Below are 23,127 nucleotides of genomic sequence, written 5' to 3'. Positions count from 1 at the left end.
AGCAACCAGATCTGAGCCGTGCACAGGCCAGCAGCTGTAGCTCTGATTCAACCCCTAGCCTGTGGACCTCCATATGCCAGGGTGTGGCCCTGGAAAGCAAAAGAAAAAGCCAAGGGGAGCAGGGTGCAGCTGAGGACAGAATGCAGAAACAACACCCATGTTAGGTACAGTGCTGAGCGCTTTCCATGGGGCCCTCACCTAGTTCTCACAAAACCCCTAAAAATGAGGGCTTTTTATTCCAACCTCTGGCTCTGTGCATCTGGCACGCTTACCTGCACTGAACTGGATGGGAGCAGAGGGTGGGCCTCAGGAGAGCAAGGTGGGCTTCTGATCCCCGGATAACATTAACTCCTTACTCTGTTTACCCAGAAGTAGTGTTCTCACTAAGAGGTTGCTTGAAAAGAATCATTGTTATTATCCCCCAAGAACAGGAAACTGGGGTTTGGAGAAACTTCCTGGAGACTTGAGCCCTGTCTCGGATCCACGTTTGTTGTCTCTGACGTCTGGGGCCAAGGCAACTAGTGATGACAGAGCATCCAACCCAACACCTCCGAGAAGTGGCGTAATATCCTATTGCATAACTTTCTGGAGCTTCTAGTTAGAGTGTTCCTCACAGCTGTCCCATGAGGCGGGGGCAGTTGGGGCTGGTGCGCGTGACGATGAGGAGCGCTAGGCTCGGGAGGCTGCTTTGGATGCTCTTCATCACAGGTAAGATCGGCAAGAGATGCGAGCAGGTGAGGCTTCTTCCCTGGACCTGGGGTTGGGGAATCCCACCACAAGAAAGGTCTTTACTTCAGAGGCTCCAGGGCATGTGGCCACCCAAGGCGGCACCAAACCAGTGGGTATGCCAGGCCGGGTGCCCCAGCTTTACAGAATCAGGACTCACAGGGCCTGAGAACAGAACTAAAAGGGGGTAAGTTAGGGAAACAGGAGGTTGGTGCTTTTCCATGTCCTCGGGGACATGCAAACCCCTGGGTGGGAAAATAATGATGGAGTAAATCTCCACTTGACATGATCTAAAGGAGTTTTATTTGAGTTTTAAGTTATTTATTTATTTGTCTTTTTAGGGCTGCACTTGCGGCATACAGACGTTTCTAGGCTAGGGGTCAAATTAGAGCTTACACCACAGCCACAGCAATGCCAGATTCTTAACCCACTGAGAGGGGCCAGGGATTGAACCCACTTCCTCATGGATACTAGTCGGGTTGGTTACCACTGAGCCACAACAGAAACTCCAAGTTTGAAGGTTTTCTTCCCCTTAGAGTCCTTCTTGGTTCTTCCGATGTTCACAGGCTGTTAAACCCCAAAGACATAGTTCATTCAATGGATGTTCCCCAGGGGCCAGCCAGGGGCCACGAAATATGTTATTGGCAAAAGGACACAGACGGGAACCAAAAAATGGGCCCATTTTCATGGAGGCCGTGATCCTGGGTCCACTGTCTGCTGGCCTTGCAGGGCTCTGTCACCCAGGCTCGGCAGGGCTGTTCCGTCTCTGGCCCTCACCTCTGACTGAACAGCTCACGCCTTCTCTAAAAATGCAAGCATTTGGGGGAGTTCGAGTTGTGGTTCAGTGGGGTAAGAACCCGACTTGTATCCATGAGGATTCAGGTTCCATCCCTGGACTTGCTCAGCCGGTTAAGGATCTGGCGTTGCTGTGGCTGTGGTGTAGGCCGGCAGCTACAGCTCCAATTCAACCCCTAACCTGGGAACTTCCATATGTCACAGGTATGGCCCTAAAGAAAAAAAAAAAAAAAAAAAAAACGGAAGCATTTGAAACTTGTGTTGCTCCTGCTTCTAATCCTTGCGAAGACACTGGGGAAATGATCAGAGAAAGGAAAAATGTCAACAGGGAGTGAAGAGAAAACTTTGCTTTGGAAGGACACAAAGATTCCAGGGAGAGGGTGTTTTCCGGGGAGCCCACTGCCTTGAGCAAGGTCACAGATGATCATCTGGCAAAGCCCGCACACCGATGCTGCTTATGGTCTCTCAGGAGCCGGGGCAGTAATCCAGATGGACACACAGGAGTTTGGGTCTCAGGGACCAGTGCATTTCCTCATGTCTTATTCATGTTCTTCCAAAGGAGCACTGGAAGATGATGGAAGGTTGACGACTGAGAGAAAACCAGTGGCTTTTTTTTTTGCTTTTGTTTTTTTCCCACAGTGTCCTGAGGGGGTAGGTTAGGGGTAACATAAAACTCCTTCTAGCTCCCGTATCCCAAAGGAATGGTTAGGCAGCTCTTCACACCAGGGCTGGCACAGCTCGAATTCCAGGCAGGCAGCTGCCTGGCCCATCTGGCTCAGAGGTTTAGAGCTGACCCTAGGGTCAGACTAATAGGGCTAGAATCCTGGGTGCACCCCTTTCTTCTGTGGGACCTTGGGAAAATCACTTAACGACCTCTGCGTTATTAAATAACCTTTCTGTGCCCCAATTTCCTTAGCTCTCAACTGGGAATAACAGTGGTGTCAACCTTAAAAGTTATGAAGATTCAGGGAGATCGTATTTTAAACACTTAGCAATAAAAGGTATTTGCTATTCCTTTTCTCCTTTCTTTTTGGCCCTGCCCAAAACACATGGAAGTTTCCGAGCCGCTGCAGTGACAACGCCAGATCTTTAGCCCCCGGTGCCACAAGGAAACACCTGTTATTTTTTTTTTATTAACATGTGATGAGGAACTCCTTTCTCACAATGGTGCAAAATTGATGCACAGAGAGCACTTCTCCATCAGTTTCTTACTATCTCCTTTCACAAGAGTCAGGCAGGTTTGTGTGCAATCTGTTTCCTGTAGCTTCTACTGTCTTAGTCCATCTTGGCAGCAGTAACAAAATGCCACAGACAGTGTGGCTTACAAACAACAGAAATTTACTTCTTCAAGTTTTGGAGGCTGGAAGTTCAAGGTCAGGGTACCAGTGTGGTTGGGTTTTTCGGAAGGTCCTCTTCTGGACTGCAGACTGCAGACTTCTCACTGTGTTGTCATGGTGGGAGGGGCAAGGGAGTTTTCTGGAGCCTCTTGATGTGTTTGTGTGTGTGTATATATACACACCCAAGGCATATGGAATTTCCCAGGCCAGGGATGGAATCCAAACTGCAGCTATGATCCATGCCACTATAGTTGGATTCTTAACCCACTGCACCAGAGCTGGAATTCTTGGAGCCTCTTTATTTTTCATTTTCTCTTGGTCTTTTTAGGGCAACACATGCAGCATATGGAGGTTCCCAGGCTAGGAGTCAAATCAGAGCTACAGCTGCCAGCCTACACCACAGCCACATCAGATCCTTAACCCACTGAGTGAGGCCAGGGATGAACCTGAGTTCTCGTAGATACTAGTCAGGTTTCTAACCTGTTGAGCCACAATGGGAACTTCTGCAGCCTCCTTAATAAAGACTCTTTAACTACTCCCATTCCTGAGGGAAGAGCCCTCGTGACCTAATCATCTCCCAAAGACCCCACCCACCAATACCATGGCCTTGGAGGCTAAAATTCCAACATATGAATTTTGGGGAGGACACATTCAGACCAAAGCATTCACTATGGTGACCATGGTGAACCACCAAAGCCCTAACTTCTTCTTTTTTTTTTTTTTTTTTTGTCTTTTTAGGGCCGCCCCCGCGGCATATGGAGGTTCCCAGGCTAGGGGTTGAATTAGAGCTACAGCTGTCAGCCTACGCCACAACCACAGCAATGTCAGATATGAGCTGTGTCTTCGACCTACACCACAGCTCACAGCAATGCTGGATCCTTAACCCACTGAGCGAGGCTAGGGATCGAACCTGCATCCTCATGGATGCTAGCCAGATTCATTTCTGCTGAGCCACAATGGGAACTCCAAAGCCTTAACCTCTTAAATGAATGTTACAGAGGGTGGAGAGTGGGTCTCGTGTATGTTTCTCAGAGCCCTAAACAGTGCCTGGCGCAGAATAGGCTCTCACCACAGTTTGAGGAATGAGAGAAAGAATGAGTGAAACAAACTTGGTTTAAAACCACTCCCATTCCTTCCTTCGGTCTCTCCTTCCCCTATGTTGCTATCCCTGACTATTTCATCAGCCTTTCTCTGTTTCTAGCTCTCTCTTTGGTGCCCCTCGGTGGGAACAGACTGGGTAAATGATGGCTGAGGTCCTGTCCTGCTCACAGACACTGGCCCAGAGCTAGCCCTGCGCTCCCTCCCTCCCTGTCTCTACCACGGGCCCCAGGACAGTCACTTGCATCTCCATGAATGTGCTAGGTCCTTGTCAGCTGAGAGATAAAACAAATAAAGCATATTTAGTTGGAAAAAAAAAAAAACAGACATTCCACCTGTGTCTCAGGATTAGAGTTCATGCTAATCATCAGGAAGCTTGTCTTCAAAGTTTCTTTAGAAACTGAAGTCTGGTCCCAGCAGCAGTATTAGCCTTCAAGCCTGGTTTCACTTTCAAAATCCTCAGGAGTCCCTGAGTTGGGTCTTCCCAAGGTCAGGCTGAGGTCCGCTAGACCTGCTGGCCCATGCAGAGGGCTCTGGTGACAGCCCATCAAAGGGGCAGCTGTTGGCATTTTTCCATGGGCACTCTCAGCGCTGCTGCTCAAGGATTAAAGTGTGTGTGCAGTAGCATATTAATAATCGCAGCAAGGGTTGTAGGCAGCGGTAGCTTGACCTTGGCAGCGGTAGCAGTTTGACCCAGCATTACTGCCCAGCTCATTGTCTGGTGTTCCATGGAGGAAGGTATCCCAGGCCTGGGTGGATAAACTGTAGTCCCTCGGTAAAGTTATAGAGCCCTGTTGTGTCCAGCTGAAAACACAGATCTGGATCTTCTTACTTCCACTCTGATTGGCCCTCCCATCAGCAAGGCTCTCTTGGACCAGACCAGAAAGTCATTCCAATTCTAGGTAGTTGACCTGGTTCAACATCCAAGAGTGTGATGGAAACCTTTGTCCCTATAACCCAAGTGTTCTCTGCCTTGGCACTATTAATATTTTGGGTGGGATAACTTTGTCATGGGGGCTGTCCTGGGCACTGTAGGATATTCAGCAGCATCTTCAGCAGCATCCCTGCCTGCTAGATGCCATTAGCATCCCCCTGCTCCCGGTGATAACAACCAAAAGTGTCTCCAGGCATTGCCCAATATCCCCAGAGGGAAATTTGCCCCCAGTCAAGAACCACTACTGGATTCTTTGACATCCCATGTTTAGACTCTTTTGGATGCACACAACATAAACTCAACCGAGGTAAAAATAGGAGGGTGGGATTTCTTGGTGCAGGCAACTGGGAAGTCCCAGGGGTGAGGCTCCAGAGCACAGCTGAGTTCCTACCTCAGATAAATGTTGCCAGATCTCCCTGTCTCTCCCTGTGTTCCCTCTCTCTCTTTTTCACATTCTCTCTTTGCCTCTGCTTGACCTCATTCTCAGGCAGACTATTTCTACATAGTGGAAATGTGGCAATTGAAGTTTCACATTCCACTGACCAATCAACACAGCAAGAAAGAGCATCTTACCCAACACCTACGGCAGTCTTGGGGAGGATTATGATTGGTCCAGCCTCAGTCACGTGCCCATTTCTTTCTTTTTCTTTTTTTTTTCCCCCCGGCTTTTTGTCTTTTTAGGGCTGCACCTGCGGCATATGGTGTTCCCAAACTAGGGCTCCAATAGGAACTGTAGCTTCCAGCCTACGCCAGAGCCACAGCAACGCAGGATCCAAGCCGAGTCTGCAACCTACACTACAGCTCATGGCAACGCCAGATCCTTAACCCACTAAGCAAGGCCAGGGCTCGAACCCGCATCCTCATGGATGGATGCCAGTCAGGTTCGTTAACTGCTGAACCACGGCGGGAACTCCATGTGTCTATTTCTAAGCCAATCAGCACGGCCAGGATGATGATGTTCTTTGATTGGCCCAACTTGTGTTGGTGTGTCCATTCTTTTTTGTATTACTACTCAATGAATTTTATTACATTTATATCTGTACAGTGATCATCACAACCCAATTTTATAGCGTTTCCATCGCAAACTCCCAGCCCATCCTCCCATCCCCCAACCTGTCTCCTTTGGAAACCATTAAGTTTCTCAAAGTCTATGAGTCAGTATCTGTTCTGCAAAGAAGTTCATTCTGTCCTTTTTTTAGATTCCACATGTAAGTGATAGCATGTGATGTTGGTGTCTCCCTGTCTAATATCACTTAGCATGATAATTTCTAGGTCCATCTGTGCTGCTGCAAGTGCTGTTATTTCGCTCCTTTTAATGGCTGAGTAATATTCCATTGTGTATATGTATCACATCTTCTTTATCCACTCCTCTGTCCATGGACATTTAGGTTGTTCCCATGTCTTGGCTATTGAAAATAGTGCTGCAATGAACATTGGAGTACATGTATCTTTTTGAGTCATGGTTTTCTATGGATGGACGCCCAGGAGTGGGATTGCTGGGTCAAATGGTATTCTATTTTTAGTTTTCTGAGGAATCTCCATACTGTTTTCCAGAATGGTTGCACCAATTTACATTCCCACCAAGAGTGTAATAGGGTTCCCTTTTCTCCACACCCTCTCCAGCATTTATTGTTTGTAGACTTTTTAATGATGGCCATTCTGGCCAGTATAATGAGGTACCTCATAGTGGTTTTGATTTGCATTCCTCTAATAATTAATGATGTTGAACATTTTTTCGTTTTTTTTTTGTTTGTTTGTTTTTTGTTTTTGGCAATCTGTATGTTTTCTTTGGAGAATTGTCTGTTTAGACCTTCCACACATTTGTTTGTTTGTTTGTTTGTTTTTGTTTTTAGGGCCACACTCACGACATAGGGAGATTCCCAGACTAGGGGTCAAATTGGAGCTACAGCCACCAGCCTACACCACAGCCACAGCCAACACCAGATCCTTAACCTGAAGAGCAAGGCCAGGGACCAAACCTGTGTCCTCATGGATGCTAGTCAGATTCATTAACTGCTAAGCCATGATGGGAACTCCTTCCACACATTTTTTTGATGAGGTTGTTTTTTTGGTATTGAGCTGCAGGAGGTGTTTATAAATTTTGAGGTTAATCTCTTGTCAGTTGCTTCATTTGCAAATATTTTCTCCCATTCTGTGGTCTGTCTTTTTGTTTCATTTAGGGTTTCCTTTGCTGTGCAGAAACTTTTAAGTTTAATTAAGTCCCATTTGTTTATTTTTGTTTTTATCGTCATTACTGTAGGAGGTGGATCTGAGGAGATATTGTTGTGGTTTATGCTGGAGAGTGTTTGGCCCATGTTTTCCTCTAAGAGTTTTATAGATCCATATATAGTCTTATATTTAGGTATTCAATCCATTTTGAGTTTATTTTTGTGTATGGTGTTAGGAAGTGTTCTAATTTCATTCTTTTACATGTAGCTGTCCAGTTTTCCCAGCACCGCTTATTGAAGGGACTTTCTTTTCTCCAGTGTATATTCTTGCCTCCTTCATCATAGACTATAGGTGCGTGGGTTTAATACTGGACTTCCTATTGTGTTCCACTGATCTATCTTTCTGTCTTTGTGTCAGTACCACATGGTTTTGATGACTGTAGCTTGTAGTATAGTCTGAAGTCAGGGAACCTGATTCCTCCAGCTCCATTTTTCTTTCTTGGGATGGCTTTGGCTATTCTGGGTCTTTTGTGCTCCCCAAAAAACTTTAAAATATTTTGTTCGAGTTCTGTAAATAATGTCCTTGGTAATTTGCTGGGATTGCATTGAATCTATAGATTGCCTTGGGCAGTATAGTCATTTTGATAATATTGACTCTTCCAATCCAAGAGCATGGCATGTATTTCCATCTGTTTGTGTCATCTTTGATTTATCAGTCTCTTATAGTTTTCAGAGTACAGGTCTTTTGTCTCTTTAGGTAAGTTTATTCCTAAGTATTTTATTCTTTTTGATGCAATGGTAAATGGGCTTGTTTCCCTAATTTCTGATCTTTCATTTTTAGTATATAGAAATGGAGTCGATTTCTGTGTATTAATTTTGTATCCTGTGACTTTGCCAAATTCATTAATGAGCTCTAACAATTCTCTGGTAGCATCTTTAGGGTTATCTAGGTATAGTATCATGTCATCCGCAAATAGAGATAGTTTTACTTCTTCCTTTCCAATTTGGATTCCTTTTATTTCTTTTTCTTCTTTGATTGCTGTGGCTAGGACTTCCAAAACTATGTTGAATAGTAGTGGCAAGAGCAGACATCCTTGTCTTGCTCCCAGTCTCAGCAGGAGTTCTTTCAGCTTTTCACCATTGAGATGTTAGCTGTGGATTTGTCATATATCACCTTTATTATGTTGAGGTAGGTTCCCTCCATGCCAACTTTCTCAAAGGATTTTTTTTTTTTTAATCGGAAATGGGTATTAGATTTTGTCAAAGGCTTTTTCTGCATCTATGGAGAGGATCATATGGTTTTTATTCTTCAGTTTGTTAATGTGGTGTTGTATCACACTGATGGATTTGTGGATATTGAAGAACACTTGCATCCCTGGAATAAATCCCACTTGATCATGATGTACAATCCTTTTAATGTATTGTTGGATTCGGTTTGCTAGTATTTTGTTGAGGATTTTTGCATCTATGTTCATCAGTGATATTGGCCTGTAATTGTCTTTTTTTATGGTTTCTTTGTCTGGTTTTGGTATCAAAGTGATGGTGGCCTCAGAGAATGAGTTTGGGAGTGTTCCTTCCTCTGCAATTTTTTGGAATAGTTTCAGAAGGATAGGTGTTAGCTCTTCTCTAAATGTTTGATAGAATTCGCCTGTGAAGCCATCAGGTCCTGGACTTTTGTTTGTTGGAAGTTTTTAAATCACAGTTTCAATTTCAGTACTTGTGATTGGTCCATTCATCTTTTCTATTTAGTCTTCGAAGTTGTACTTTTCTAAGAATTCATCCATTTCTTCTAGGTTTTCCATTTTATTGGCATATAGTTGCATGTATTAGTCTCCTAGGTTCCTTTGTATTTCTTTGATGTCCATTGTAACTTCTCCTTCTTCATTTCTAATTTTATTGATTTGAGTCCTCTCTCTTATTTTCTTCATAAGTCTGGCTAAGGGTTTATCAATTTTGTTGATCTTTTCAAAGAACCAGCTTTTAGTTTCATTGATCTTTTCCATGGGTTTCTTTGTTTCTATTTCCTGTATTTCTGCTCTGATCTTTATGATTTCTTTCCTTCTGCTAACTTTAAGTCTTGTCTGTTCTTCTCTCTCTGGTTGCTTTAGATGTAAAGTTAGGTTGTTTATTTGAGCTTTTTCTTGTTTCCTGAGGTAGGCTTGTCTTGCTATAAAGTTTCCTCTTAGAACTGCTTTTGCCACATCCCATAGGTTTTGGAGTGACATATCTTTGTTGTCATTTGCTTCTAGGTATTTTTTAATTTCCTCAGTGATCCATTGGTTGTTTAGTAGCATGTTATTTAGTCACCATGTGTTTGCGGGGTTTTTTTGCAATTTTTTTCTTGTTGTTGATTTCCAGTTGTATAGCATTGTGGCTGGAAAAGATGCTTGATGTGATTTCAATTTTCTTTTTTCTTTCTTTCTTTTTTTTTTTTTTTTTGTCTTTTTGCCATTTCTTGGGCTGCTCCTGTGGCATATGGAGGTTCCCAGCCTAGGGGTTGAATCGCAGCTATAGCCGCTGGCCTACTCCAGAGCCACAGCAGTGCAGGATCCGAGCCGCATCTGTGACCTACACCACAGCTCACGGCAATGCCGGATCATTAACCCACTGAGCAAGGGCAGGGATCGAACCTGCAACCTCATGGTTCCTAGTTGGATTCGTTAACCACTGTGCCATCACAGGAACTCTTGATTTCAGTTTTCTTAAAGTTACCAAGGCTTGGTTTGTGGCCCAGAATGTGATCAATCCTAGAGAATGTTCCATGTACACTTGAGAAGAATGTGTATTCTGGTGCTTTTGGTTGGAATGTTCTATAAATATTAAGTCCATCTGGTCTAATACCTCATTTAGGGCCTGTGTTTTCTTGTTGATTTTCTTTCTGGATGATCTGTTCATTGCTGTAAGTGGGGTGTTAAACGCCCCTGCTATTATTGTGTTATTGTCAATTTCTCCTTTTAAGGTTGTTAGCAGTTGCCTTATATATTGAGGTGCTCCTTTGTTGGGTCCATATATATTTACAATTTTTATATCTTCTTGGATTGATCTTTTGATCATTATGTAATATCCTTGTCTCCTATAATATTTTCTATTTTAAGATCCATTTTGTCTGATGTGAGTATTGCTACTCCAGCTTTCTTTTGATTCCCATTTCATGGAATATTTTCTTCCATCCTTTCAGCACCACTAAACCAGCTTTACAGCATTCAATTTGTATGTGTCCCTAGAAGTGAAGTGGGTCTCTTGAAGACAGCATATATATGGGTCTTGTTTTTGTATCCATTCAGCCAGTCTGTGTCTTTTGGTTGGGGTGTTTAGCCCATTTACATTTAAGGTAATTATTGATATGTATGTTCTTATTGCCATTTTATTAACTGTTTTAGATTTATTTTTGTGGTTCTTTTTTTCTTCCCTTCTTCTCTTGTTCTCTCCTCTTGTGGTTTGATGTCTATCTTTAGTGTTGTATTTGAGTTGCTTTTTCTTATTGTTTGTGTATCTATTGTAGATTTTTGGTTTGCACCTACCCTGAAGTTTCAAAATAGGAGTGTATATATATACACAAGATTGTTTTAAGTTGTTGGTTTCTTAATTGCAAGTACATCTCCAGTGTCTTGCACTTGTACCCTCCTCACGATTTCTGATTTTGGTAGCATATTTGTCTGTGGATGATTTCCTACTTTTACTGTATATATGCCTTTACTGGTGAGCTTTGTCATTGTAGTATTTTTGTTTCTAGTTGTGGCCTTTCTTTTCTGCCTAGAGAAGTTCCTTTAATATTTGTTGTAAAGCTGGTTTAGTGGTGCTGAATCCTCTTAGCTTTTGCTTGTCTGTAAAGCTTTTGACTTCCCCTTCAAATCTGAATGAGAGCCTTGCTGGGTAGAGTAGTCTTTGTTGGAGGTTTTTTCCTTCCATCACTTGAAGTATAACGTGCCACTCCCTTCTGACCTGAGAGGTTCTCCTGAAAAAACCTTATCGGGGTTCCCTTGTATGTTATTTGTTTCTTTCCCCAGCTGTTTTAAATATTTTCTCTTTGTCTTTAATTTTGGTCACTTTGATTAATAGTATCTCAGGGTGTTCCTCCTTGGGTTTATTTTATATGGTACTCATTGTGCTTCCTGGATTTGAGTGAGTGATTCTTTTCCCATTTAGGGCAGTTTTTGGCTATTATCTCTTCAAATATTTTTCCTGACCCTTTCTTTCTCTCTTCTCCTTCTGGCACCCCTATAATATGGATGTTGGTGTATTTAATGTTGTCCTAGAGTTCTCTTAGACTGTCTTCATTTCTTCTCAATCTTTTTTCTCTTTTCAGTTCCACATCAGTGATTTCCACTAGTCTGTCCTCCACCTTGCTTATTCATTCTTTTGCCTCCTGTATTCTGCTGTTGGTTGCTTCTAATGAATTTTTAAATTTCAGTTATTGTATTTTGTATCTCTGCTTGCTTAATCCTTAAATCTTGTATTTCTTTGCTCGGTGTTTCCTGTAATTTACCCATCTTTGTCTCCAGTTTATTTCCAATGTCTTCAATCATCTTCACCATCATCAGTCTAAAGTCTTTTTCATGGAGGTTGATAATCTCCAGGTCACTTAGCTGTTCTTCTGGGTTTTCTTCCTTGCTCCCTTATCTGAGTTATACTTCTCTGCCTTTTCATTTTGTATAGATTTTTGGTGTGGTCTCCTTTTTTCAGACAATAGAGTTGTAACCTCTCTTGCTTCTGATGTCCACCTCCCTTTTTGCTGAAATTGGTATGGGGACTTGCTGATGGGAGGGACTGGTGCCTGCCCACTGGTAGGTGAAGCTGATTCTTATCCCTCTGGTGGGTGGGGCTTTGTCTCTGGGTGAGATTAGAGGCAGCTGTGTGCATGGGGGTCTCTAGGCAGCCTGTTTACTGATGGGTAGGTCTGTGATTCCACCTGGATTATTGTTTGGTCTGGGGCTTCTCAGCCCTGATGGGTGAGGCCAGACTTTTCCAAAATAGCCACCTCTAGAGGAACACGTGCTGATGATTATTCCAGAGACCTTTGCCATCAATGTCATTCCCCCACAACAAGCCACAGTCACCCCCTGTTTTCCCCAGAGATCCTCCCAGAACTGCAGTCAGGTCCAACCTAGTGGACATGAAAGCCTGTGTGTGCCTTTCAAGAATGGGGTTTCTGTTTTCCCCAGTCCCATGGAGCTCCCACACACAAACCCCACTGGCCTTCAATGCCTTATGCCCTGGGGGCTACTTCTCCCAATGCCAGACCCCCAGGCATGGGGACCTGATGTGGGGCTCAGAACTCTCACTCTCATAGCTGAGTCTATGTGATACAGTTACTTTCCAGGCTGTGGCCTGCCCACCTGGCAGGTATGGGATTGCTTATATCATGTAATCATCCCTCTTACCATCTTGATATGGCCTCCTCTTTGTCTTTTGGAGTAGGGTATCTTTTTTGATAGTCTGCAGTCTATTTGGTTGAAGGTTGTTCAGCAGTTGGTTGTAATTTTGTTGTTTTTATGAGAGAAGGTGAGCTCCAGTCCTTCTACTCCACCATTTTAACCCTGTCTCAGCATGCCTGTTCTTGAGAATGTGGGACAGCCTGTCAGTAAAGCCACATAGGATGGATCCCCTAAGAAAGAGATGCTCTGCTTCCCAAGGAAGGGAGAGAGGAGAACCACACGGCCAGACATCAATATCCACCATGTCCTCAAGACGGCTTCCTCACCATTTTTCCAAGTCTCTCTCCCTTGACTTAAGTGAAATTCCTCTCGCTGTTCGGTGACATCATTCTCTGCTAGTAGCAAGTCTTCACATCCACTCTATACCCTGTATGTCCTTCTCTGAAATCTTTCCCTCCCACCGTGCCCCCTCAATTAGGGTCTTAGAATATGTCCCCTGTCTCTATACAGGCCATTTCTTCCTCTCAAAAACAATCATTTACAAAAGTTCATTTGCACCAACGATATGCAGTCTAGCTCTTGCAGTTAAAAAAAAAAGAAAAACTATAACCCACAAAATTACTCACAGTGATAAGATCTGGGGTCAAGTGCTGGCTTGCAGGGAAAGCTGCATCTTTTCCAGAAACCTTGAGGATCTTGTCTGAAAAACAGGTGATTGAACATGAAAAAAAAAAAAAAAAAGTCTCCTCTTTTTTTCCAAAGAGAGAAAAGCTATTCCTCCCAGAGCCTAAGTCTGATTCTCCACTTACAGAAATCCAAGCTGCCACTGAACTACCTGAGGAAAAGTACATCCTAGCAGAGGGAGAGACCCTGAATGTGAACTGTCCTGTCACTGTTGGAGTGTATTCCAACAGCCGGAAGGCCTGGCAGAAGCTGAATCGTAATGGGAAGTTCCAGACGCTGGCAATCACAGAAAGGGTCTCGGGACAGGTCAGTAAAGTCCAGGTGGGGAAGATCTTCCTAACAGATGAACCCAGTGAGGGCATGCTGCATGTCCAAATGACCAACGTTCAAGCAGAAGACTCAGGACTGTACCGATGTGTGATCTATCAACCTCCCAAGGATCCCATCATCCTGTTCTACCCCGTCCGCCTGGTGGTGACCAACTGTGAGTGACTGGAGGCAGGGAGGGGTAGAGAGTGGGGCGAGCCAGGCCAGGTTGGGGGTGGGGAGCAGTGGTGGTAGCACTAACAGGGCTGTGGCTCAGGACTTCTAGAAGCCTGTGCTCTCTCAGAAGCTCCATGTCTCTCATTTGAGGTCTTAGAGACATTTGGTCCAGAATGGGAATTTTTGTATGGGATTTCTTCTTTGTATGGGATTTCTTTTGGGGAGCAGAGCCTAATGTGTTATGCTATTGCAAGAAGTGGGGGTACAGTGAAAGGTGGGCTTGGAACGATTTAGTCTCATTCTTCAGGTCTTCACGTAGAAGTCATTTCCATGGGAAGCCTCTGTGAGTCACTCTCTCCCTCCCATGGATGCATTTGCTGGCCCTCCTGTGTGCTTCCAAAGCAGTGCTCTTCAGAACTTACTGTGGGCATCAACCACCAGGGGATCTTAATTCAAATGCAGACTCGGATGCAACAGGTCTAGGGTGGGACCTAGATTCTGCATTTCTGATCTCATCTCAGGTGATACTGGTCCATGGCTCCCATTTTTGGGTAGCCAAGATCCAGAGCCCACTTCGTGCTCCCTTTCAGATCACACTATCTCTTTGGTTAAGTAGTGGCCAGTTTCCTTATCTGCCCCCTTCCCCCCACCCCCTGTTCATCTCTCAGAACCTTGAGAGAAAGACTTGGACTTTCTCAGCTCTATATCCCTAGAAACTAATGAAGAGCCTGGCACACAGTAGGCCTTCCATAGATGTTGATTAGACAAGCTAAGAAAGGCAGAGTAGCGGGAAGCAGGTTTGAGTCTCTAGCACCTATGGGATTCTAAGCCTAAGGAAGTCAAGATACATACAGAGGATATTGATAAAAGATAAATTGTAAAGCCACATGTCAGATGCACAGATGAGGGCAAGGCAGAGAGAATGGTATAAGGCAATCAGGGAATTATTCCTGAAGAAGTGGGGGCGCATGTGGAATGGTGAAGAATGGCAGGCAAGTGCATGTCCAATGACATGTATAGCCTGGAAATTCCTTTCTTCTTTCCTATTTCCCTCCTTCCCACCCTTCTTCCCTCTCTCCTTCTTTCTTTTTTCCTGTCTCTGCCCCAGGTGGATGCTACACTTCTTCTTTCATCTTTGCTAAAGAAAATCTTGCTTCATGAATGGCCATTTTCATTTCCCTCCTCTGTTCCACTTATCTTGCCACTCATCCATCCATCTGACCATCCATTCAATGTGCCTTCTTGCAGATTCTTCAGGAACCCCTGCCTCTGCTGAGACTCCCACCCAGAGTTGCAGTCCAACGACCACCCTTCCTCCTACCACCACCACAAACCGGCACCGTCCCAGGCCCAGGACCGTGAGGACTGTGACCCAATTCCTCACTGATTTCACTACCAGCCTCTCCTCTCCTGGCCTCAAAGTTACCCTCACAAATGTGACGGATATCACCAGGTATGGTTTCCAGGTCTCTGGGTTTGAACTGAGCCCCTCAATTCCCCGAGCAAGTGCTGATAGGATGTGCAGAGCGAGGGATGGGGGCAGGTAGAGGGCAGGGTGAACTGGAGTCATCTCAGCCTGGTGGGCCTTCCCAGGGGAGGAAGGGGGTGGTTCTAGAGTGAGGAGGAGGCTCTTGGGGGCAGTGGTGGAGGCTTTCACTCTCCCCAGTTTCACTCTGTGTTTGCTTCTTGCACATCAGAGGAGAAAGGAAAGGGAAGTGGCATCTTAGATGGATGGACCTCAGTCAACCCCTAATGGCATAGCGAAAAAAGAGACCCAGATTTTAGTGCCAGCCAGACCGACTGAAAGAGCAGCTTTAGGTGAGGCAGGACCCCTCTCTGGCTTCAGTTTCCTTGTCTCTACAATGCGGGGAGGATGTGGAGAAAGACCAGAGCTGAAAGCAATAATCTAGGACAAGAGCTCCCAGCAGCTGCTGCCTTTTAGGATTACCTACAGTGCTAAGTTTTTTTTTTTGTTTTTGTTTTTTTAAAATACTGATGCATGTGTCCTGCTGCAGACCAACAGAATTACAATTTCTGGATGTGGGGCTGGTCTCAGTATTTTTTCACACAATCTTCAGGAGACTCGTTTAGTGTGAAGGCAAAGATAAGAACCACTACCTTTGCATGCACACCCCTCTATATCATGAATTAGTAAATGTTGATTTATCTTACAATGTGTTTATCATTAAACATGAATTAACAGAGAAAGAAATATTCTACCATAGTCCCACTAGTCTGACAGGTCTTTTTTTCCCTCCATCTTCTCTTCCAGTTTTTAATTTGTGTTTATACATATTTAATCATAGCAATAATTCTATCTTCCATCTCGCTTGTTCACTCTTTTGTTTCCTGTGTTCTGCTGCTGCTTCCTTCTAGTGAGTTTTTCATTTTGGTTATTGTATTGTTCACCTCTGCTTGTTTGTCCTTTAAATCTTATATTTTTTGCTTTGTTAAACATTCCTTGTAATTTCATCTTTGCCTCCACTCCCCCCCCCCCAGATTTCGTGTCATCTTTACTATCTCTAAAGTCTTTTTTTTTTTTTTTTGTCTTTTTGCTATTTCTTGGGCCGTTCCCACGGCATTTGGAGCTGTAGTCTCCGGCCTACGCCAGAGCCACAGCCACTTGGGGTCCGAGCCGCGTCTGCAACCTACACCACAGCCCACGGCAACGCCGGATCCTCAACCCACTGAGCAAGGGCAGGGACCAAACCCGCAACCTCATGGTTCCTAGTCGGATTCGTTAACCACTGCGCCATGATGGGAACTCCTCTAAAGTCTTTTTTGTTTATCTCCAGTTCACTTAGCTGTTTTTTGGGGGAGGGTTTTGTCCTGTTCCTTCATCTGGCTCATATTTCCCTGCTTTTTCATTTTGTTTAGCTTTTTTTCTTTTCTTTTTTTTGGGGGGGAGGGCCCACACCAGCAGCATATGGAAGTTCCCAGGCTAGGGGTCAAAGCAACACAATGCACAGCCACAGCAACACAGTGCACAGCCACAGCAACGTCTGTGACTTACACAACTGCTCACAGCAATGCCAGATCCTGAATCCACTGAGGGAGGCCAGGGACTGAACACACATCCTCTTGGATCCTAGTTGGTTTTGTTACTGCTGAACCATGATGGGAACTCCCTCATTTTGTATAGCTTTTTGTGTGATCTCCTTTTTGCAGGCTACAGCTTTAGCCCCTCTTGCTTCTGGTGTCTGCCCCCTGGTGGGCAAAGTTGATGCAGGGGCTTGTTATAGGCTTCCTGATGGGAGGGACTGGTGCCTGCCCACTGGTAGCTAGGTGAAGCTGAGTCTTGTCTCTCCAGTGGGTGGGGTTTTGTCTCTGGGTGTAAGTAGAAGCAGGTGTGTGCCTGGGAGGACTTTGGGCAGCTTGTTTGCTGATGGGTGGGGCTGTGTTCCCACCTTGTTTATTGTTCAGCCCAGGGCTTCTCAGCAGTGGTGGGTGGGGCCAGATTTTTCCAAAATAGCAGTCTCCAGGGTAGCTCATGCCAGTGAATATTCCTTGGGACCTCTGCTTCTATGTCCTGCCCCCACAGTGAGCCATAACAACTCTGCTTTCCCAGGAGACCCTCCAAGACCCGCAAGTAGGTCTGACCCAGATTCTTATATAGTCCCTGCTTTGTTGTGGTGCCCAGTGTTCATGATGCCCTATATGTGCCCTCTAAGAGCAAAGTCTCTGTTTCCCTCAGTCCTGGGATGCTCCTGCATACAAGCCCTGCTGACCTTCAACGCCAAACGCTCTGGAGGCTCTTCCTCACAATGCCAGACACCCAGGCTGGGGAACCTGATGTGGCATTTGGAACTCACTCCTATGGGATAGCCTTTGCCATACAGTTATTTTCCAGTCTGTGGGTCGCCCACCCGGTGGGTATGGGATTGCTTATATTGTGAAAGCACCCTTCTACCATCTCATCGTGACTTCTCGTCTTTGGGTGTAGGACATCTTTTTTGGTAGCTTCCAGTCTATTTTGCTGATGGTTGTTCAGAAGTTGGTTGTGATTTTGGTATTTTTTCATGAAGGGAGGTGAGCTTGAGTCCTACTCTGCCACCCTGACTGGAATGCAATAGTTCCAATTATACACATCTTCATCATTTCTCTGTGCTAAACCTATTCGTCAGTGTCACAACCTAGTCTTCATAATTAAAATTTCAACATACTTTCCTAAAAGCCATAGCTTACATAGTCACTTGCCTGTTTTTAGACATTGAGATTATTTTCATTTTTTTTAAGTATCGACAACTCTGAAATGAACATGTTTTTGGCAGGTTTCTTCTCCTTCTTCCTCCTCCTCTTCTTCTTCTTTTCTGGCCACAGCATGCAGCACCTTGAAGTGGGGTCTCAGTTCTCAGGCCAGGGATTGAACCTGGGCTGCAGCAGTGAAAGGCCTAACCACTAGATCACCAGGGAACTCCTCTTTTTCTTCTTTTATTTTTAAATATTTTTTGCTTTTTAGGCCTGCACCCATGGCATACAGAAGTTCCCAGGCTAGCGGTCGAATTGGAGTTACAGCTGCCAGACTATGCCACATGGAACATGGAATCCAAGTCTCGTCTGCGACCTACACCACAGCTCACAGCAATGCCGGATCCCCGACCCACTGAGCGATGCCAGGGATTGAGCCTGCATCCTCATGGACACTATCTTTTTTCTTATTTTAAATTGTTTATTCAAAAGAAATTCCCCTAAGAGAATTTAACATTTGCATTGCTCTGTAACATATTGCCAAATGACCTTCCAAAGATTGGAAACAATTTGCAGTGGGCCATAGTGAGTAAGGGAAGCAGAGTTATTGCAGCTTGCCTATAGGGATTTAGTATTTTTTTAAAAAATTTTCTGTCAAAATAGGAGTTCCTGTTGTGGCTCAGTGGTTAACGAATCCGACTAGGAACCATGAGGTTGCGGGTTCGATCCTTGGCCTTGCTCCGTGGGTTAAGGATCTGGCGTTGCCGTGAGCTGTGTTGTAGGTTGCAGACGTGGCTCGGATCCTGTGTTGCTGTGGCTCTGGTGTCGGCCAGTAGCTATAGCTCTGATTGGACCCCTGGCCTGGGAACCTCCATATGCTGCAGGTGCAGCCATAGAAAAGGAAAAAAAAAAAATTGCTGTCAAAATAGATGCAAGCTGGGACCCACTTTAATCTATTACTGTGTATTCTGAACTCCATAAGGGTAGAGGCAGTGAGTGCCCTTTCCCCATTATATTGTGCTAAGTGCCTGGCACATAGTAGGTGCTCATTAAATCTTTGTGGACTAATTAAAATAAAGAACTAGTGAAAGTCAGTGCTGTTCTTTTTTCACTAATTTTCCAACATGTAAATTAAGAGATCACCTTCCACCCACATTCCGACTAAAGGCGCACCTACTTCATCTGTTAACTTTGTCTATTAATGACATGAACCGGTGTGAGTCAGAGTCCACTCAGAAAAGCAGAAGCCTCTGAGCTGTTTCAAAAAGAGGGAATGATGTGGAGGGAGTGGTTTGTCCGAGTAGCAGAAGAGCTGAGACACTGATCGGGGGATGGAGGGGGTGGTATCTCCGAGGAAGCTGCGGTCACCCTGTTTGGGGGGTTCTGCAGGCAGCCCATGGGGAACGTCTTGTGCAAGTGTTTTACGAAGTGATCCCAGGTAAAGCCACCCTGAAAGGGGGACTGGGGAAGGAAGGACACTTAGCAAAAGGTGTCATAACCAAGGCAAGTCTCACAGGGAGAACCTCTGTGTGGTCCTGCAGGGGGTCCTGAGGCCCACAGGAGTTATCTGTATCCAGGGCTGGGGAGCTGGAGTTTTTGTACTTCCAGAACTTGGGGAGGGGTGGCCCCGGGGGCGCAGGAGTTCCCAGGCACTGGGGCTGGGATAGACGTAGGGTGGGGGTGCCTGGCCACCTGCATGTAGCCTTAAAAAGGGATGCAGGAAAAAAAGGGGGGGAGTTCCTGCTGTGGTGCAGTGGGTTAAGAACTGACTGCAAAAACTCAGGTTGCGGCAGAGGCGCCGGTTCCATTCCCAGCCAGTGCAGTGGGTTAAAGGATCCAATGTTTCTGCACCTGCAGCGTAGGTCACAGCTGTGGCTCAGATTCAGTTCCTGGCCTGGAAACGTCCACATGCCATGGGTGCAGCCATTGAAAAAAAAGAGAGAAATGGAGTTCCCGTAGTGGCTCAGCAGAAACGAATCCGACTAGTAATCCATGAGGATGCAGGTCTGATCCCTGGCTTCAGTCAGGGGGTTGGGGATCTTGCATTGCAGTGAGCTGCGGTGTGGTGTAGGTCGCAGACGAGGCTTGGATCCCACGTTGCTGTGGCTGTGGCGTAGGCCAGCAGATGTAGCTCTGTTTCGGCCCCTAACCTGGGAACCTCCATATGCTGCACGCGTGGACCTAAAAAGCAAGCAGGGAGGAAGGAAGGAAAGAAGGAAGGAAGGAAGAAAGGAAGGAAGGAAGGAGAAAGAAAGAAAAAGAAAGAAGGAAGGAAAGAAAGAAAGGAAGGAAGGAAGGAGAAAGAAAGGATGGATGGAAGGAAGGAAGGAGAAAGAGAGAAGGAAGGAAAGAGAAAGAAGGAAGGAAGGAAGGAAAGAAAGGGAAAGAAAGAAAGAAAGGGAAAGAAAGAAAGAAAGAAATGGAAAGAAAGAAAGAAAGAAAGAGAGAAAGACAGACACAGACAGACAAAGAAAAGGAATGCACTGCTGGCCCTTGAGAGTGGACACATTCCGGAAATTCTGTGCAAGAAAATGTTCAAGGGCTGGGAGGAACAAAGCAAGACACTGGCAGGAGAGACTTGGAGTAGGTGGACTTAGGGGAGCCCACCTGGGCAGCAGGGCTGGAACCGGGCATAAGCCTGCATAGCTGCCAGCTGGAGGGTCCAGAGAGGCGCTGGCTTCCAGCCCCTGCCCATGTCCCCTGTCCCCAGCCATTGCTGCCAGCAGCTGCACTTGCCTGGGCTGCCTTGGACCCCTGGTTCCCGGAGACACAGGACAGCAGTGCAGGCTAGGGGTGGATTTTAGCACAAAAGGACCTCCTTCCTGGCCTTCTGTAGCCATTCCGTCCTTTCTTCCTTTGCTGGTTTGGACCTTCAGTTTTAAGTTTTGCATAAGCAAATGTGTTGCTTTTTACATGATAGCTTTGTTTTATTCCTTAATTGTGCTTAATTCTATTTCCTTTTTTTTCACTTTATTTTAATCTTAAACCCATGTTGAAGAGGTTATCTTGCTATGTGGTATAAATTGTACAACAGTCGACTTTTTCTTATTATTATTATCTAGATACCACGAAACTATTTACTAGACAGTCCTCGCCTGCCTACTGGGTGGCCGATTTCCTCCGATGTTAAAGTCTTAGATATCCTCAGGTCTATGTCTGGACATCTATTTGTTTCTCTGCTGCCTGTTTCTCTTTTTGAGCCTGTGTCTTGGTTGTGCCGACTGCTTGGGCTCCAACCTATTTCCACACCTGCTGAGTCTAGACAGACCAAGTGTCCTCGCTCATTTGTGTCACTTTCTTATGATACTTACTTATTTACTTATTTATTTATTCTTTTTTAGGGTCACACCTTAGGCATATGGAAGTTCCCAGGCTAGGGATCGAATCGGAACTGAAGCTGCCAGCCTACACCACAGCCACTGCAACGCCAGATCCAAGCCACATCTGCAACCTACACCACAGCCCATGCATCGCCAGATCCTTAAACCACCGATCGAGGCCAGGGATCGAACCCACATTCTCGTGGATACTAGTCAGGTTGGCTACCACTGACTCACGATGGAAACTCCTTTCCCAGGATTTTGAGAAGCCTGCTGCTAGAGTCTATACAATTTCATGATGGGATTTTGATGAGTATTATTGGATTCTTGTCAGTTTATAGATGAGGAAACTGAGGCCAAGGAGGTGAATAGGTCCTGATGCTGAGGATGGAAACCAGACGGCCTTGCCCTGGGACCTTCGGGCTCTCTGCTGCATCACAGCAGGAAGGAGCCTGCCCCCTCTCCCCACACCCCATCTGGACCTGCAACCTCTGTGAAGTGCGTTTCTCATCAGTGGTTTCAGGCAATGCTCAGCGCCAGGGAGTATGGGGAAAGGAAGGACCCGAGCAGATAAGAGAAGGACTTTTGCAAGCACTCACGTGTGTGGGAGCATCCCCGTGGCAGCACTGACTCTCCTCTCTCCCCCAGGGATACTGAGATCAGCCTTATCCTTCCTGCGGTGTGTGGACTTCTGAGTAAGAGCCTGGTCTTCATTGTTCTGTTTGTTGTCACCAGGATGTCATTTACACCTTAGGCCCAGTGACCCAGGAGAATGGCCTCTGACCTCCATCCTCATCCATCTGGCAGCTCCACCGGAGTGGGAGGGGGAGGAAGGGTGATAACCGGAGTTGAATCTGTAACACAGGTGTTTCTAAGGCTCGGGATCCCACCTTCTTGGCCCCTGAAATGAGCTCCCCTCATTTCACTGATAACCCGGGGTGTGCGCTTTTACCCTCTCAGGAGAGAAGGTACAGCCCCAGGGGTGCCCATTCAATAAAGACACTGCCAATGCTTTTCATTGTCCATGTCTCTTGGGGGTCACCAGGCACAGAACAGAGGGCGCAGCTGCTAACTCTGCCCTGGTCCTCGCCCTGGACCACAGCATCCTGGCCTGACTCGGTCAGGGTTCCCGCTACAGAAGCATCCTCTTCTCTAGAACCAGATGCTTGGGTTCCACCCCTTCCTTTACAGCCCTTCCTACACTCCCAGAAAAGTGTGCTGAAAACCACGGAACAAGGAGAAGATTAGATGTTACAGTGAGAATTCCACCCTGGGAAAGAGGAACGGAGCTAAATAGAATGTCGTACCCTGGAGTTCCCTGGTGGCGCAGCGAGTTAAGAATCCGGCGTTGTCACTGCTGTGACTCAGTTCACAGCGGGGGTGAGGGTTTGATCCCTGGCACTGGAACTTCTGCACGTCACAGATGCACCCAAAAAACCAAACTAAACAAGACAAGAATGTCGTATCCTGGGAAAATACTGGGAGGATGAGATAGGATCCAGCGCAGAAGACAGCTTAGAGAATGTCACTTGTTTACTGTGTGCATCTATGGTTTGCCTCCTGGTGGATGCATTTTATCCCTGGATCCTTGGATCAACCCCAGGAAGGCAGAGACGCATGTGGCTGGAAGTGAGTCACTGCTGACTGGCAGGAACAAAACCTGGAGCTCCTTCACTGAGGACCTGGCACCTCAAAGCCGTACAGAACAGAATATCCAGGAGTCAGCTCTTAGCTAAATGCCTCTTCCTTGTATCCCCTGAGGGGTAGAGATGGTGGGCGACCAGCACTCACCAGTCAGGCTGCTGGCGGCTGTCCCTGACCCACACTGCTAGCTCTGACCCCTGCTTACCTCCTCCTCTCCCTCTGCCCCTACAGCTCCCCTTTGGCTCCCATGATATAAGGGTCCAGGCCCATCCATGGATTTAAATCAGTAGTTTCTGTTTTTCTACCACTTTGGCCGCATTAGTGAGGAAGAGAGGGTCGGTCCTTCCATTCCCCTTCAGCAATGGCCAAGGCCAA

At 45.8% G+C, this 23,127-nt stretch overlaps 1 protein-coding gene and 1 long non-coding RNA gene across 5 annotated transcripts in view; one reads left to right on the top strand and one right to left on the bottom strand.

The window, feature by feature from the left end:
* LOC110261526 (uncharacterized) overlaps window positions 1-23,127 on the bottom strand; it is a 61,405-nt gene that overhangs the window by 9,452 nt on the left and 28,826 nt on the right. For 2 of the 4 annotated variants that reach the window (XR_014810121.1, XR_014810118.1), the window contains 2 exons: window positions 21,708-21,962; window positions 13,060-13,133 (listed from right to left, as the gene is read on the bottom strand). This is a non-coding gene — a long non-coding RNA (uncharacterized LOC110261526). The remainder of the gene's footprint in view (window positions 1-13,059; window positions 13,134-21,707; window positions 21,963-23,127) is intronic. The other 2 variants (XR_014810117.1, XR_014810119.1) reach the window with 1 other exon arrangement.
* Window positions 634-22,121, top strand: TREM1 (triggering receptor expressed on myeloid cells 1). The gene is given in 4 exon segments (NM_213756.2): window positions 634-708; window positions 13,245-13,601; window positions 14,849-15,053; window positions 21,757-22,121. Coding segments are annotated over 4 exon segments (717 nt in total). The 5' UTR covers window positions 634-659; the 3' UTR covers window positions 21,863-22,121.

This window comes from Sus scrofa, chromosome 7 (assembly GCF_054392235.1).
Source record: "Sus scrofa isolate SSC_HxYL_T2T_F1_AM1 chromosome 7, Sscrofa_HxYL_maternal_Yorkshire_Landrace_v2.0, whole genome shotgun sequence".
Taxonomy (NCBI): Eukaryota; Metazoa; Chordata; class Mammalia; order Artiodactyla; family Suidae; genus Sus; species Sus scrofa.
Note: the sequence above shows the minus strand (reverse complement) of the source record. Positions and strands in the feature narration are given on the sequence as shown.